The sequence below is a fragment of the Antedon bifida genome, chromosome 4, assembly GCF_963402885.1.
Source record: "Antedon bifida chromosome 4, ecAntBifi1.1, whole genome shotgun sequence".
NCBI lineage: Eukaryota > Metazoa > Echinodermata > Crinoidea > Comatulida > Antedonidae > Antedon > Antedon bifida.
This window is the reverse complement of record NC_136229.1, coordinates 2547843-2565538: the sequence shown is the minus strand read 5'-3', so window position 1 is coordinate 2565538 and position 17696 is coordinate 2547843. Positions and strand designations below refer to the sequence as shown.

General features: G+C 33.8%; 4 protein-coding genes across 4 annotated transcripts; 2 read left to right on the top strand and 2 right to left on the bottom strand.

Moving 5' to 3' along the window:
* The first annotated feature begins 9 nt into the window (after positions 1-9).
* Positions 10-2310, top strand: LOC144840425 (uncharacterized). The gene is made up of 4 exons (XM_078696240.1): positions 10-321; positions 539-691; positions 804-961; positions 1074-2310. Exons 1-4 carry the CDS (start codon positions 15-17, stop codon positions 1308-1310), a joined length of 855 nt encoding a protein of 284 aa, XP_078552366.1. The 5' UTR covers positions 10-14; the 3' UTR covers positions 1311-2310.
* A 59-nt stretch (positions 2311-2369) lies between these two features.
* On the bottom strand, positions 2370-9054 carry LOC144840409 (sialidase-2-like). Its single transcript, XM_078696219.1, has 9 exons — positions 9015-9054; positions 7909-7947; positions 7413-7455; positions 6909-7085; positions 5981-6213; positions 5227-5307; positions 4720-4832; positions 4160-4309; positions 2370-3710 (listed from the first exon to the last, which is right to left on the bottom strand). Exons 2-9 carry the CDS (start codon positions 7928-7930, stop codon positions 3399-3401), a joined length of 1131 nt encoding a protein of 376 aa, XP_078552345.1. The 5' UTR covers positions 7931-7947; positions 9015-9054; the 3' UTR covers positions 2370-3398.
* Positions 9055-10258: 1204 nt separating this feature from the next.
* On the top strand, positions 10259-11852 carry LOC144840421 (soma ferritin-like). The gene is made up of 4 exons (XM_078696233.1): positions 10259-10493; positions 10751-10897; positions 11175-11300; positions 11469-11852. The coding sequence occupies exons 1-4, from the start codon at positions 10389-10391 to the stop codon at positions 11613-11615; spliced, it is 525 nt and encodes a 174-aa protein (XP_078552359.1). The 5' UTR covers positions 10259-10388; the 3' UTR covers positions 11616-11852.
* Positions 11853-12470: 618 nt separating this feature from the next.
* Positions 12471-16861, bottom strand: LOC144841250 (elongation factor 1-alpha). The gene is made up of 6 exons (XM_078697511.1): positions 16735-16861; positions 15202-15545; positions 14669-14836; positions 13929-14208; positions 13412-13668; positions 12471-13153 (listed from the first exon to the last, which is right to left on the bottom strand). The coding sequence occupies exons 1-6, from the start codon at positions 16820-16822 to the stop codon at positions 12797-12799; spliced, it is 1494 nt and encodes a 497-aa protein (XP_078553637.1). The 5' UTR covers positions 16823-16861; the 3' UTR covers positions 12471-12796.
* Positions 16862-17696: the final 835 nt, after the last annotated feature.

Genomic DNA, 17696 nt, shown 5'->3' with positions numbered 1-17696 from the left:
TAATTTTTGTGTTTATGTTTTTTTGGAAAATGAGGGGAATTCAAGATGTTTATTCAGCGACAAAAAAGGTCGTTGATTTATGGTCGTACGACAGCAAAACAGTTTTATATTCATCATCTATCGGTGCGCTTGTATTCCCTGTAAGTCTGGGTTTAATTCAACACATTGTTTTCAGGACAATTTCAATAGCAAATGGGCATTTATTGGCCCCTGTTCTAGGCCTAGCTGCTGTGGGACTATCGGGATGCGCTTCGGCCATCGCCGTGACTGAGGCTTCTTACCGGCTCCGGGTAAAACAACCGAATTACTATTATTGGCAAGGTATGTGAGTTTGGGTTTGTATATTATTTTCTTAAATCGATCCATTTTCTTTTAAATGTTTTTTACTTCTTTTCACAGACTCACAGTCTCAAATTTTAGAAGGCATTTTATTTATGAATATTATTTAATAATACATACTGGTATTAATATTTTATTAAATTAAATGATGATGGCGATAAATTAAATAAAACAAAACATTTCTTCTTAATCTCATTAGATGAACCTGCCATCTTCAAGTTGCCTAAACCATACATCCTTGATGACAAAGACTGGAAATTGTTGGCTGCGTACTTTATTGGAACAGTTATTGTATTCAAAGTTTTTAGAGGGCGTTTTGCATCTGTTCTTCCGAGTACTGTCAAATCTCCAGGTATGCACACAAACATTTAAAAAACTTTAAAATACAGTTTGAAAATTTATGATTAATTCCATTTATTTAAAATATAGATAAATTAAAATTTACGACTTATTATTCATTTCAGGTGCGTTTGCAAATGAAGGAATTGTCGGTTCTCATCGATACGCCCACAAAAGTCAAAGACAAAAGATTGTGCAGATAGGACAGAAATTTGGCTGCCACACATGTGGAAGAAAATGGTTTATAAAATCATTTATTGCTGATCATCAACCCCCACTATCAGTAAGTGAACATACTGTAGGCCGATTGAGTTGTGGACGAAGGGGGAGAGGATAAAGTAAAAGTTAAAAAGTGAATAAATTAATCATAATAATAATGTTATATTCTTTTATAGTTGTCACGTAACAATAAGACAAAGAAGTACTTACTTGGGTTGTTGCGGTACCCAAAGGTTCAACAGAAACTGTATCCACAATGTGTACGATGTAGTCTGAAGCAACAGAAACATCTACAGTCTCCAGGCAACTATAGTGAGGTTGTAAGTCACGCTTCATCGCTTCGGATCTACCATCTATTTCTACCTCTACCTTACATATGGGCTTTTCTTCAAGATGTTCTGAATCACTTGTAATAATGGTGTTTGCTGATTTGTTAATATTGTTTGATTTGAAGTAATATCAATGCTTCGGATCTTAAGCTCTGTTTACACTATCAACAACTAGTTTGACAAAAAAAGTGTGACGTGCCAAAATATGGTATGATATGCTTAAATATGGTAGTGGTATGACATCATCATGTCCATATGGGCACATCACATGTTTTTCTCACAAAGTTTGATAGTGTAGACAGAACTTTAAGCTCTGTTTACACTATCAAACATTATGTGACAAAGTGTGATCTTGATCTACCCAATGGTAGTGATATGACATCATCATGTCCATATATGGGCACATCACATAAAGTGTATAGAAGAGCCTTATACCTCCTGTACTTTCATTCATCTTAAACAAACAAGCTTAGAAATTTAATTTTAGAAAGTAAGAGGACCATATTAAATAAAGTGCCTAGCATTTTATTAAACATACTTTCACCTTATATCAAAGTTTTCAAAACCCTTTAAAAAACTCCTTTTTAGTTCTAATTTAAAATAATCTGTTGTTAAAAGTGCTATATACATTTATTAACATCAACAAAATCTCTATAGCTAGAGTATACCATACTAGTAGGTAGTGATTTTATAGTTTTTAATTTATAATTATGTGCAAAGGAATATGTATTATATTTTTTAGAAATAATATAAACACTTTTTGGTGTTCAATAATGTTTTTGCAATTTATATTTCAATAATTTTAATACCTGTATAATACAGTACTATATAAGTAAGTAATAATAAAGCTATATTCTGTATTGCAAATTATATTTGCTGTAAAGGTAAATATTTTTAAAAAAATATTTTGTTTATTTTTACTTAATTTCCACAAACAAACATCAAAGTCCACCAACATAGTGCAAAATAAAACAAGATTCAATTGAAGTGAGAAATTCTCAACTGGAATAAAAATAATAATAACACTAACCATGTTCATAATTAATCTTTATTTCAATGTAAATCATCTTCAATAAGTCTAATTTCATCAAAATATAACATGATTTCTGCTTGTCATAATTTACTTACTGCATAATTTAGTTTCAACAAAAATAAGTACTAGTAATTAAAGTGTATTTTGATTTAAATAGTCAAACAATAATATGATACATGATGTCCAATTTGAGGTAGTTATATCAACTTAGTCAATTGCAAGATAAGTACAATTATACAACTTATATAAGTTTAAACTGTCCAGAAATAATAAATAAATATATGTCATTCCAGTTCTGTCATTTTAAATGCTAAAATAATGATATAATTAATATACATAGAACAACAAAGAATCAATGCTGTGATTGGTATATAACAACCACCCAAGAATGTTAACTTCCAGGCTTAAATAATTTAGCCTTTCATAGGTTCAATACACTGGGGCAAGAAGATATTCTTGGTCAGCTAAAGTGTAACTGGGTCAGCTGAAGATTAACTAGGTCGGCTAATATAATTGTATAATTAATATGCAACATAGAATAACAAAGAATCAATTCTGTGATTGGTATATAACAACCATCCAAGAATGTTAACTTCCAGGCTTAAATTAATTTAGCCTTTCATGGGTTCAATACACTGGGACAAGAAGACATTCTTGGTCAGCTAAAGTGTAACTGGGTCAGCTGAAGATTAACTAGGTCAGCTAAAATAATTGTATAATTAATATACAACATAAAATAACAAAGAAACAATGCTGTGTTACTGTATAACAACCATCCAAGAATGTAAACTTCCAGGCTTAAATAATTTAGCCTTTCATGGGTTCAATACACTGGGGCAAGAAGGCATTCTTGGTCAGCTAAAGAGTAATTGGGTCTGCTGAAGATTAACTAGGTCGGCTAAAGAGTAACTGGGTCAGCTAAAGAGTAACTAGATTCACTAAAGAGTAACAAATATATCCAGAGTTATTTCAACAATACCAGAAACTTACAATCCAGACTTGTGCAATGACGTCTTTCATACTGTATGTGCTGGACAAATATGTCTTGATTGGTCCAATTAAAATGTAAATGAGGTCAAACTTGTGCAATGACGTATTTATGTATGTAAATGAGGTCAAGAAAGAAGGGCAAGGGTTGGCTAGTCATCAAGTGTAAAGGTCGTAAACTCAATATTTCGTAACAATGTCTTGTTACGTTCAAAAAGACACGCAAACGTTTGCTCACCGTCTTGAATGAATGCTGCCAAATCCGAGTAAGCACAACCAAGAGTTTCGAGGACTTTGATTGGAGGGTCAGACCAAGTCTGGCATTTGTCCTTGCTTAAACGCACGGAAAGGTTCCTCCTCAATAGTCTGCAATCTGGATTACTAAACAGTGCCCAGCGTAGGTCTTTCATTTCAGGGTCTTCAGGAAGCTTCGAATCGGTTGCTTTAAAACCAATAGTGCTCCCCTACAAGTAATACATACATTATTTTAAAAACTAGGCCCTATGTAACTTGGGAAACTAAGCAGTAGTCAGGGCTGTAGCCACCAGTACGGTTGATAAGGCTTCAACCTGACAACTTTTTCACAGAGGCCTTTGACAACCCAATGGCTTGAACAGAGATTGTTCCCTTTTTTTTGCGAAAACCGGACCATTTATTTCTTGTGGCTACATCACTGGTAGTGGCCAAATCAAATAATACAGACTTTTTGAGCATGGAAATATCAGCTCACGGCTGTGCAGGGTACAAGGTAGACTTGCCGCAAGACTCCAAAAATGGGATCGCTCGATAAATTTTTATTTTATTTAGCCCCAGCTAGTTGCAATCAGGCACATAATCTGTGTGTTGAATGCATTTTACTAGACATAGTATAGTAGTAAGTGGAGTCCTGAAATGGGTGGAAAAAAAAACTAACCTGGCAACCATTTTTCGGTTCAATTAATGTTTCCATCACCTGTGAGTCACTAAATGTTTTACATCCATCAGAGCTATAGCACTGGAAACGTGGATAGGTGCCTCCAGTCCTACAGTTTATCACAACATTGTCTGATCCTATGTCAACTGGCTACAAATAATAACAAATTATTTGTATAAATAATTACAGTTTTAACTAAAGCTCTGTCTACACTATCAAACTAATTTGACAAAAAAAGTGTGATGTGCTCAAATATGGTAGTGATATGCCCAAAGATGGTAGTGATGTGACATCATCATGTCCATATATGGGCACATCACATAAAGTTTGATAGTGTAGACAGACCTTTATGCATCAAGAAAAAAAAATTATTAATAATGGGGCAAAGAAAAAATATATGAACATATTCAGAAATCAAATTCGTTTTACTGTAGAAATAAGTGATTTAAATTTTAATTGAAAAAAAGAAATAAGTATTTGAAATATGTCTGACATTCTCATAAACAACAAATGACAAAACTTTCTACATAATCCTTGAAAATTAATTCAATCTTTGGTACCTGACATTCGCCTGCTGAAATTTTCTTTCCATCAATTTCAGGCAACGGAATTAAACCTCCCATATGCCATGTTTCTCCATTATTTTCACTTATGATAGCAAATGGTTGACTCTCTGTAAATTAAATTTTGACCCATATTGGATTTACAAAGTAATTAATATAAGCAACAAGATAAAACTGGGGATTGAGTATCAAGGGCTTACGCATACCAGGGCTGTGGCCAGCATGAGGCAGATGAGCATTCGCCTCGTCCAAAATTTTCACTACCCACCACAATTCCCCATCAGAGATCGTCAGTTGTATATTACTAATTACTAATAGTAATTTGTGCCTTGCTGTTTTTTACCTCTCGCAACGGCCTTGCAATGCATAATGTACAATGTACTGTAAATCACAATGAAGGTATTTGTAATATATGCCATTTGGAAACACACAGAAAGAGGTCAATTTTGGGGTCAACTGTATAGGCGAATGACATTCTATTTTTAGCACACCACTGTAACTTACTTGTATTTTTGGATTTTGGCCATCCAACATTTCCAGACACAATTAACTTTCCTGAATCTAGCTTGATAGCATGACCAGGTCCTGTATAATAATACATTAGGATAATTAATTGTGTACGTAGTTTAAAAATTATTTGGTACTATACATTTATTTTTTTAAACAGGAAACTTAACCCTTTGAAGACGTGAGGTTTCTACCCCAAGTGACTGAGGCTAAATAAGGTATTTTTAATAGGTTTAGGAAAAATGCAAAATACATTTTTATGACTGTAACTTTCTGAAATTGTTGGTTTTATTGTTATGTGAAAAGTTTTGGCATTCCGAAAAATTGCATTTTTATTTTTTGACCTAGGTCAAAGGTCAAATGCTCAAAAAGTGCAATTCAGTGACCTGAAAATTACCTTGTATGGGATACGTTCAAATGGTTAGGCAAAAATGTAGAGGGCATTTACATTTTTAAAAATCACTTCCAAGTTAAACAATACTGGGCATCAGCATCTAAGAAAGTACCATACTGTAAACATAGTTAAAGCCAGGCACTTTCCAAATATGCTGATGTGCATTGTGGACATTTTTGGCTTTAGTTAACCAAAAGGGGCATAGTTGAAGTATCAGGCCAAATTCTGCGATTATTAGGATACTATTATCAACTAAACTGCTCGTTTTTATCTTGACAAAACACAACTTTATTTACATTCTAACAGATAGCCACGATTGACAAATCTTTGATTGGACTGGAAAAGAAATAAACATACCAATAGCGCAATAAGATGGTATCCCACTTTCAAAATTAGAAAAGATCTTGTCAACCGGCAGTTCACGGGAAGATTTCCAAGTCTCTCCACCATCATGACTCTGTGTGATCAATAAATTCCATACGCGGGTGTCACTATTTGTTACGTCACTTTGCGGCATGTTCTCCGGGAAAGTGTTGAACAGTAAGATGACGTGAGTTTCATCGATAACAATAGGAACGGGATTCATTGGCCTTTTAAAAAAAAGAAAAGAGAGATACAGGAACATTAATTTCAGCGAGCTTTCATTTGAAAACTAAACTCACAGGGGTTCTAAATAAGAATGTACAATTCAAATGTACAGTTGAGAAAATGTAAATGTGTCAGAAAAGGAAAGTCATAAAGCTGACTAAAAGCCTACTGTATTAATACTACAATTTTATTTATTTATTTTATGTATTTAGGCACATGTGGCCAAGGATTACCAAAAGCAAATTATTCACTGTCCTTTCCTGTCCCCAGAACTATTTTGTGAACCAGTTCCCCGGGGTAATAACCCCTACAATAAACAATGATTTTTTTAAATATCATTTTCATCAAAGACAGAATTATTCTATAATTCTAATATGAAAACTTTTATAATTCTTTTGTTTCGTGTAGAAAAATATGTATATTTATCTATTTATTGTTTTTCTTAACATGAACGTCTGATATCTTTGTATTGGTGAACTTTCATCTCCATTATTTTAATTTAACAATTATATTTTCTCCACCCTAAGCTACCAATAGTTTCAGAACACTGTAAATTAACACTTCGGTGTCAATCAAGGACTTATGAAAGTTGGGAAAGCTCTCGAAAAAATCTGTAAAAGCAGCAGCTGATATAAACTACAAAATGTTCGCCGTTTTACCAAAATGTATAAAATGACTTAAAATAAAAATACCAAACCTTTTTCCAGTTTCTGTTACAGGATATAAGCATGTCTCAGGACTCCAGTTGACATTGTCACCTTTTAAGAGCCTTCTTTTAATTACCATTTTCATTGGTCCATAGTCTTTCGATCCAGTTAGTCGCTTTTCAGAAAACGCCAAGAAATGGTCTTCCTGGAACACCAGAGCTGGAATGCTAATTGGGAGAAATCCCCAAGAAATTAACAAAATTGTAAATAAAGTTTGAAAGCCTTTAGACCACAAACAATTTGAGACCAAGCATTATAGTATGGGACTGTATTTGGGGTTTTAAAATTTATAAAGGGCAAAAGTAAATGAACAAAAAAAGGATTATGGCAAAATCATTTTACTGAAGTTACTGCAAATTCCCTTTTTAAAGTTAGTCACTGCAAAAACAATGTGTATCTATGATTATCCAAAATATGCTATAATTACTGCAGCTACTGCAGTAGAATAATGTTGACATGATCTCTAATAAATCCAATTAAATCTTTAAAATTACCGATATGTTGGTGTGCTCCAGTAGCTAGACTTGAACACAGTTTCTGAAAAACAAGATATAAAATTACTGTATGCAAAAATCAATTGAAATAAACTATTTTATACACAGGAATAATAAAAAAGAAAACCTATAGCCAGTGCATGCATGTGATTTTAAGCATTTAGGGTGATTGATTATATTTGGTATTATAGATCAAAAAGTAGTTTAGAATTTCATTTTAGCTGCCAAATGGGTGGTGCATGAATGTGCACCTATTTCTACCCTGTCCCCTGATTGACAAGAGGCATATCGGGAATAGGAGAAAGTACTAACATACAGTAATATTAATACTACTGTATAGTAACAAATAGATCAAAAAGTAGTTTAGAATTTCATTTTAGCTGCCAAATGAGTGTGCACCTATTTCTAGCCTGTTCCCTGAATCTGCTTGTTTTAAAGAGGGTGTTTATTTGACAGCAGCGCTCCTGTAGTTCACGTTAAATCGTTGAAGCCTTACCTTTAGACGCGCTTCCTCCCATTGTACGCTTTAAGGTACCTGTAAAATGCAGTAAAATACAAAGCTTAGAAATAAATTACGAAAAACAAAATTAATATAAAATACTAAATCTTTATACTTTGTTTGAGCTGTTTCAAAACACACAATGCATGAGATAATGCTATATCACTCTTATGTAAGTACAGTTCGAAGTTCGTAATCAAATAATAGTCTGGTGGGCTTTAAGTTTACTCACATAGAGATAATGAATCTCTATTGTTTCTAGGCCTATGTATTATATAACAAAATAATATTAAGAACATACGGCATCCACAAACAATAGAAAAAATACAAATAAGACACATCACATAAATTTCCAACAGGCGTCAACTACGAGCATAAATGCGGAATGTTGGGAATTCATCAATGGAGTAAAGATCATGATGATTATCTTTCACATTAGTAAATGAAAAATTAGGTGGAGTTGGTATCAGAGTCTAAAGTTCAATAATGTACAGTATAAAAACATATTCATGTTTCTGTTGGATACAATTTGTGTACAGCAAGACCAAAACCAGGCAGAAAATCTAAAATGTTTAGTTTTTATTATATATATATATGTACTGATGACATAAAAAAGCTTTAAAATAATGCAAAGTTTGTAATTTAGCTATTTTTTACACTTCTATGCATTAATCTATTAATACTAAATAGGCCTAGATAGTATTTATCGTCCTATTTTATTATATCAGCACAGCAAACAATGATCCTGGCTGGGGTGTAAAAGATTTACCTGTGTACAGTTTATGCAATTACTACAGTTCATTAATAATATAGGCAGGCTAGTAGTAGGGGACCTAGTAGTGGTCCAGACAGGCAGAGAGGGCGGCCGCCCTGCCTATAATTATCTGTACTTATAAAAATAGTCTATCTAGATAGGCTTACTTATTAAATATTACTAGTACTCTAGATTACTGTTTGACTGTAGTGACTAGTAAGTTGTGTAGACCTAGCTAAGTTACGTGCAACTTTCAACTTATTAAGGCTATGGAACATTCTAAATATTCTATTTGTTAGTGTCTACAATTTAGAAATATTATTGTTTAGAAAACAATGAATGAACGTACAAATACTACGACTACTTCTATTCAACTACTGTACTGTGCGTGACGAAACAAGTGTGAGTAAAACTCATTCATCCATAACCACAACAACACACTTATGGAACGCCTAGATAAAGGTTGAGTCATAAACGTGACTGAGATTGAGATCTAAGTAAGTATTATCATTATTGATATCTACGTATTATCATATCATGGAAATAACAAAATATTGTAAACTAAGATAATTCACAAACAAATTTGCAGGAAAGAAGAAGAGAGGAAAAAGAAAATTAAAGCAAGAGAAGAAACGGAAAAAAGAAGGGAAAAGGAAATTTAGAGAGAAGCAGAAGAGAAAGATGAAGCGCGCGCATCAGTAAATTATAGTTATTTGTACCATTATTTGTACTATTCTTTAATCCATGTTTGTACGTACCTTCATGAGTAAAAAGTAAATACATTGTTTTACATAGCAATGAAGGAAAACAAAAATATGTAAAGTAGCAAATATATCCCAGTTGTGTCCTATCAGGAAGTTGTTATTTACAACTCTAATTACAACTTCCTGGTCCGATCCTACTGAAACTCTTCCCTGGTTGTTTATAGTGCTATTAAACGGCCGGTATGTTGTTGAATGTCTTTGTTGGAGCTCCAACTTTTGTCAAACATTCACCAATTTAAAAACCAATTGTTAAGAAAACTTCAGGGTACAATAATGTATGCACCTTTGGTCATTTTGGGTTGGGGGATATTAGGGCCTATATTATTGATTGGTATGAACCCACCAGGTTTGCGTCACACTATACGCGCGCGATATAAATTTGGCGGCCCGCCCTTGTGTGCGGCAAATTAAGTAATTAAATTCTTGTTTAACCGATTCACTCCCACGATAAGCGCTTAATGGTGACAAAAAAGATAGTGACGTGAGCAAAGATCTCGTGATTGTGATATATAATAGATTGTCGATCATGGTCAGTCATTGTTAATTTATATATTGCGCAATATATTATTGACATTCCATCATTTGCGACTACCTACCTTCTATCGGTTAATTCGACTACGTACGGTTATATTACTTACTTAAAATTTTCATTTTGATTGAAAGTGTAATTTTATTTAGTATTAAATGTATAAATAATGTTTCAATAAAAAATGAATAAATCGTAATCCATACAGAATAATATAATATTTGATGACAAATTTTTGCAAGTCATTAAAGGGGTATGTCAAACTGATGGAATAGCCAGAACGGTATAAAAGAACGCTATCCCGTGGTTTAGCAACTCATTGAAGTGATCCTGTTTTTGCTTTCGCAGTGACGAAACGGAACGGCGCTTCTACCCTGCAAAGTATTGATATTTTTAATAATTTCATAACATTCTAAACAATTCACCGCTAACCATGGCACAGTCTCTTCCACGACAAAACTATCACTCTGAATCAGAAGCTGCTGTCAACAAGCAAATCAACTTGGAACTGTACGCCTCATACGTGTACCTTTCTATGGTGAGTAGAATGGCTTCCCGCGCGCCGCTTTCTTGAGTCTTTCATAGGCCTAGCACACTGTGTGCGAGGCGAAAACGTCATAAGCACATCCGGGTTACTAAGTCGAGAATGAAGTAATGTGCAAAAATTGTATAGCGCCGCCAATCGATGTTGGCTACATTACTTTTTTAGACTAGGTAGAGGTAGTAAATAGATATAATAATTACAGTATCAATTTATTTATTTAGTTATCCTTTAATTTAAATAAATTTTGTCAGGCATACCACTTTGACCGGGATGACATTGCTCTGCCAGGGTTCAGACGCTTCTTCAAGAAGAACCACGAAGAAGAGAATGAGCATGCTCAAAAGTTTATGAAGTTCCAGAACCAACGTGGTGGACGAGTTGTTCTGCAGAACATCTGTGTAAGAATTAAAACATTTTAAGTGTTGCAATGAAAGTCACTAAAATAGTAAAATGGTTCATCAATTTGTTTTAAATTTTTTTTTACCCCATGATTTAAGCTCTGTCTACACTATTAAACTAGTTTAACAAAAAAAGTGTGATTTGCCCAAATATGATGGTGATATGCCTAAATATGGTAGTGATATGACATCATGTCCATATATGGGCACATCACATTTTTTTGTCACATAAAGCTTTATAAATTATATCAATATATTATTTGATCTTTGTTAATAGAAACCGGACAAAGATGATTGGGGAAGCTGTTTGGAAGCAATGCAGACCGCTCTCGACTTGGAGAAGAACGTCAACAACTCTCTTCTGGAGATGCACAACATCGCTGACAAACATGGCGACAAACAGGTACATACAAAATGTTTTACTTTGCTCTATCATTTCAGTCCTTGTTTTTGTATAGATTTTAAGTAATTTTGTAATTTGTTTGGACACATGTGCGTCACTGTTAAAAAAGTGTCGATCCAATAAATATTAATTTGCCACAAATTTATCATTGTATTGCTTTTATTTCAGATGTGCGACTTCTTGGAGGCAAACTTCTTGACTGAGCAAGTTGAAGCCATTAAAGAGCTGTCCGACTACGTTGCTAATCTGAAGAGAGTTGGCACAGGCCTTGGAGAGTACATCTTCGACAAGGAAACTCTTGGAGGGGAATCTTAAACTTGTTATCGATAATAATCGGCTCAAATTATTACCATTGAGCCATATAGTATAACATATATGCAAGTTTAGTATTCGTTAGTATCCTGTATAACTAGTACCCGCTTTCAAACTAGAAACCACAATACCGAAGAAATAAAATAGCAACATCTTAAAAGAACCATTCTAATATACCATATACAAAACAATTACCATTTAAGTTCAGTTAAACTGGTGAATAAAAAGAAAAAAAAAGAATTTTGCTCTTTTTGTGAATTTGTTAAAATCAATGTTGTACGCTTCTTGGTTCTAGACAACTGACTCGGCACACATAAAATACTGTACTAAAATTGACTCAGACTTTTTATGTTGACTGCTACCCTATGAACGCCATTTTTTATATGTGCAAGCTGAATGCCAACAAGGCATTTTCTGAGAAGTGTATTTCAGTGGAAACCACCCGTCAATCGCAGATTCTATATTTGTACGTTTCTTTAATTATTAGAAGAGCCGGAAAATCCAATCGAACATCAATGTTTAGTTTTCGCGCATATCGATAGCCGTGTGGAGCGTCACATTAATGTTCAATTCGTCGTAACAGAACCAACCGTGTGAAAGACCCGATTAGAAAGTATTAATTTAAACGTATAGTAGACTACGATCCACGAACATCACTCAAATTTAAGTCCCTAATACAAGGTACGCACACATGTAATGATCTCCTAGCCTTATAAAACCACATCAACAGCATCTTACTCGTTCCCACCATTTAGTGTAGTCGTACTATACATGTTCTGCAGCCTTATAACAACCGGCTGTGTAATTTTATTGTAAATCGTCTATTATATGCAAAATGTAGAAAATACGTAAGCAATGTACATTGTAAATATTGAATTTATTGTTACTGCCAACTTTACATGGAACACATACAAGACTGAAAATGAAATCCTGGCTTTCTTATGGATTAAAATCTTTTTAAATGAGGAGTTTATAAATGAAATGCATGTTTAAAATAATATATTTAAATTAAAGTTACATGTACTGTACTCGTTTTTTCTTCTGAAACATTTTCTGTGACTTTTTGTAGAGGACAGCCACTTTCTTAAACATATATTCATGATAGAGTTTATAGAGGTGATGAGGCATGATCGAATTGCTATGGAGTATGCATCAGTTAAACCTTTGTGGCGGTCTGCCAGACATCACTTCTTCTTGGTGGCCTTTGCAGCAGATTTTGTTACTTTCTGGCCTTTCTCCATCTTTTCGACAGATTTGATTACTCCTACAGCAACGGTTTGCTTCATGTCACGGACAGCGAATCGACCAAGGGGTGGGTATTCGGAGAAGGCTTCAACGCACATTGGCTTGCTTGGAACAAGTGTTACAATAGCAGCATCGCCACTCTTGACAAATTGTGGCGCGTCTTCGAGCTTCTTGCCAGAACGACGATCAATCTTCTCAATGAGTTCTGCAAACTTGCAAGCAATGTGAGCAGTATGGCAATCCAAGACTGGTGCGTATCCTTGCTTGATTTGACCGGGATGGTTAAGAACAATAACCTAGAAGAAGATAATAGTCGATTTAAATATCTCTAAAATTGAAGATTTAGGATCATTTTCAAGGAGATTTCCCTTCTCACAGGGGTGAGGTAACACTGGAGCATGCAACATGATTGTGCATATTTGAACTGAAAATTTCAATTCAATTTCTATTTATTTCCACAACAACATATAATACACAATAACTTAATGATATCTAGTAAGTTAATAGATAAACCTGCATATAAATACAACTAAAAAAAAGAAATGCCACTATACCTGTGCGGTGAAGTTCTTGGCTTCTTTTGGAGGATCATTCTTTGAATCTCCGGCAACGTTGCCACGACGGATCTCCTTAACGGACACGTTTTTGACATTGAAACCAACGTTGTCTCCAGGTAAAGCCTCTGCCATGGATTCGTGATGCATTTCAACAGACTTGACCTCAGTTGTGATGTTGGCAGGTGCAAATGAAACTACAACACCTGGCTTGATGATACCGGTCTCCACACGGCCTACTGGCACTGTTCCAATACCTATAACAAAAATTGACAAATTTAAGGGACCTTATTTTTCAGGCAAACCCTGGGAAAAATAATCATGGTAAAAACATATGCGTTTGCCATACACGAAAAAAGAAAACGCATGCTGTATAACGCAACTGAAACTCGCGAGATTATGGTTAGGATTTTACTTTTGAGATAAGCAAGTCTAATTTGCTACAAATGTTCATCTGTAGGATCTTTTTTTGCGCACACGCGTGGCGGTGAGGTTGGGTTTTTAAACCAAAGCTTACCTCCAATTTTGTAGACATCCTGGAGTGGTAGACGAAGAGGTTTGTCTGTTGGCCTCTTTGGAGGAATAATAGCATCTAGAGCATTGAAAAGAGTTTTTCCACTTGCGTTGCCTTCCTTGCGTTCAACTGACCATCCCTTGTACCAGGGCATGTTGCTAGAGGCTTCCAACATGTTATCACCATGCCAACCAGAAATTGGGACAAATGCAACAGCCTTGGGGTTGTAACCTACTTTCTTTACATAACCAGTAACTTCTTTCACAATTTCTTTGAATCGAGCCTACAATCAAAATTAAAAAGCAACAGTACATTAAAAAATAACAGCACAAAAAAAAAAACCCCAACCATTTAAAACCTAAATTTTCCAATAATTGTATTCATTTATTAGTTATCTATTGTTATTTTTACATAAGCAAATATTCAAATATATATATATTTTTATATAGTCCTTTTTGTTTTTCCATATATGCTTGTTTTATGAGGGCCCCTTGATGATCAGCACATGCTGTTTAGGGTTAACCCTTTTTAGTCGCGTGGACGCGACTCTATAGTTTACTGTCGGTCTGTCCGGTATCACTATGCGTTTTATCGTTTTTCGGTACTTTTTGAACTGTTTTGATGTACAGAAAAGTTTTAAAGTACATTACTTTTTGAAAGTTCATTTTTTTCTGAGAGCACGCGAATTATGGCTGTTGGCCTTGTTAAACAAGGTATAACTATTTAATAAAGATAATATTTACCTCGCTGTATGGGGGCTCTGTGTTGTCCATTTTGTTGACGCCAATGATCATTTGTTTGACACCAAGAGTGTATGCAAGCAGTGCATGTTCTCTTGTTTGACCGTTCTTGGAGATACCTGCCTCAAATTCACCAGTACCAGCAGCAACAATCAGTACTGCACAATCGGCCTGAAAACAACAGATTTGGTAAAGTCACTAATGATAACATTCAGCATCAGAAATATAGCAAGTTATTTAACTTTATTTTACAAGGGTAGCTCTATGAGGGTCTCTACAGTACAGCTTACTTGAAGAAGCCCTCTTAAAGGCAAAAAAAAATAGGTATTGTAGCTGTCCATATTCTATTTAAACTTGCATAAACTAATATAATGCAAATCAGATCACTGTGAGGAACCATGGTTACAATTTTGTTATAGGGTTCGATTAATACAGAATTTTGTTGTTGTTTTCTGAATTTTGGTAAATCTATATTAAAAGAGGCAACGTAGTACATTTAAAATGGGGGAAAATGTTATCTAGAATAAATATTGTACCTGAGATGTTCCTGTGATCATGTTTTTGATGAAATCACGATGCCCTGGAGCATCAATGATTGTTACACAGAATTTTTCAGTCTCGAACTTCCACAGAGCAATATCAATAGTGATACCACGTTCACGCTCGGCCTTTAACTTGTCCAATACCCAAGCATACTTGAAAGATCCTTTGCCCATCTCCTGAGCTTCTTTCTCAAACTTCTCAATTGTTCTCTTGTCGATGCCGCCACATTTGTAGATGAGATGGCCGGTTGAGGTTGACTTACCGGAGTCGACATGTCCAATGACGACGATGTTGATATGGATCTTTTCTTTAGGCATTTTGATTTTTTGAAGTGATTCTGATAATTAAAATGAATGAATTTTAATACGTTTTTAAGGAAAGCACACCAACATTAGGATTGTAGATGTAGTTACAACAATGTCATTTGCGATAAGTAAAAGTAAATATAGTAGTTAAATTATTTGTATTTATTGGCATGCTAAATGAGAATTGAATCACGAAAATAGTACATGGAGTTTTTGGCTAGGCCATGTGTAGCCATAGGGTAGGTTACAAATCATTACAATTGGCTGCGTTTCTGGCATGCTTTTTTGAAAACCATAGGCTTCCATTGGTGCAAGAGAAATGCAAAAGGGAAATCTCAGTAAAAATGCTTACGAAGAGGAACCAAGGACAGTCGACATTGTAATATCATTTTTAAAGTACAAGTATGTGTGCGTAACGTATAGACAGAAAGTTGCTTTCAAAATAAATATTTCTGATGGAATGATATATAAATAATATTTTAATTATCGAGAACGTAATAAATACTGTAGTTTACCAAATAAAAAATGCAACACTAGCCATTATATTGGCGAACAGCACTGCATATTATTAGCTAAATAACATGCGATCAAGCAAGTGGTACAGTCAGTGACCAAAATGAAAAAAAAACCACAGCAGACCCATGTGAAACTCGACCAAAATGATTGGAATACCATAAGTGGTATTGTGTGTAGCATGCCTTTGCTAAAATCAAATAGCAAAATTGTCCCTACTATTACTGGCAATCTCTACTATAGGCCTAAGCTAGGCCTTTTTTAATGCAAGATTGTAGGCATTCTCGATATATAAAGAGAGGCTTAGGCTACCCTTTCTCTTTATGTTAATTGTTGAGGAGTGGCAGAAATGTGGTTACATTTTTAACTAAAAAATAAAAATAGGCCTACAAAAATATGCTTCCTATTCAATAAGAAATTAAGAGAGAGACATATGATTATTTTTGAATGAAATATCAATTATTTTTGCTACAGTTTAATCAAATCTTCTGTTCAAGAAAACTGAACAACCGGCATTATGTAGTGGTATGGTACAGCACAATTTTTCATTAAATATTCAAACATCCAATTGATAAATAACATCATATAACAACATATTGATATGTAAAGTTTGTAATAGAATACATACAAAATATTATGTCTTAACGATGCAAAGTATTTTTACTGATTTTATACGATTAAACATAAGACAAAAAAAACACCTCTTACCTTGGTTTTGCCACGCGAATAAAAAGGCCGATAAAGGATGATCACGTGGTATATATACTGCAGATAGGGTATACCGTAATGACGTCATTTATTCATTTCATAGATCCCTCCATCCACCATATTGAGCGATCCGAGTGTTGTGCAATTCGTACTTAACTCTCGTTGTATAGTACTTCCGGTATTTCATCATTTATGTGAACTGCGCAAACGTGGACGTTGATTATAAAAAATTGGAATTAATATTTTAAAATCAATTAAAAGACATGTCATCTAATTAGATTACTTTTATCTGAAATAGGTTGGTTGTCTAAAAAAACATTTAAAAAAAAGCCTATGATGATAATTGATATTTGAATAGGCACTATAATTAACATTTTGACTAGCTTACTTCTAAAGTTACTCCGATGTTTGGCGAAAAAAAAATGAAAACAAAAGTATGATTTCACTTATAAAAGAGACAATTAAATTAACAGTTAAATTGGAAATTGTTTTAACCAAAAATGGATTCCTATTTACTATATTTTCCCTTTCAATTATGGTTTTCAATAATATCGACCTATTGATTTGTCTGACAATATAAATGAAAGGAATTAAATGTGTAAATTTGTTCATATATTTATAATTAAGAATGGAATATACTGTATGTTGTATTTGATTTGATTTAGAAATAAAAACCTAAATTTTATTTTTAGTGGTCGATTTTTCATGTTTACATATTTAAACGTTTACATATCTAACGTTTAATATTTTGATGCCTTAAATTTTTCATTTCTATCGCCGAGAATAAGTTACTTATTTTGTTATAATAATATTTGAACCATATGTTTGAATTGATGATTGAAATAAATAAATTGTCGATATTAGATATCGCATTATATAAATCTATATGCATTTTTAAAATAATTAATAAATTCTGTAAAGTTATTATTATATTATTCTAAACATTTGACTCAAGCATGGAC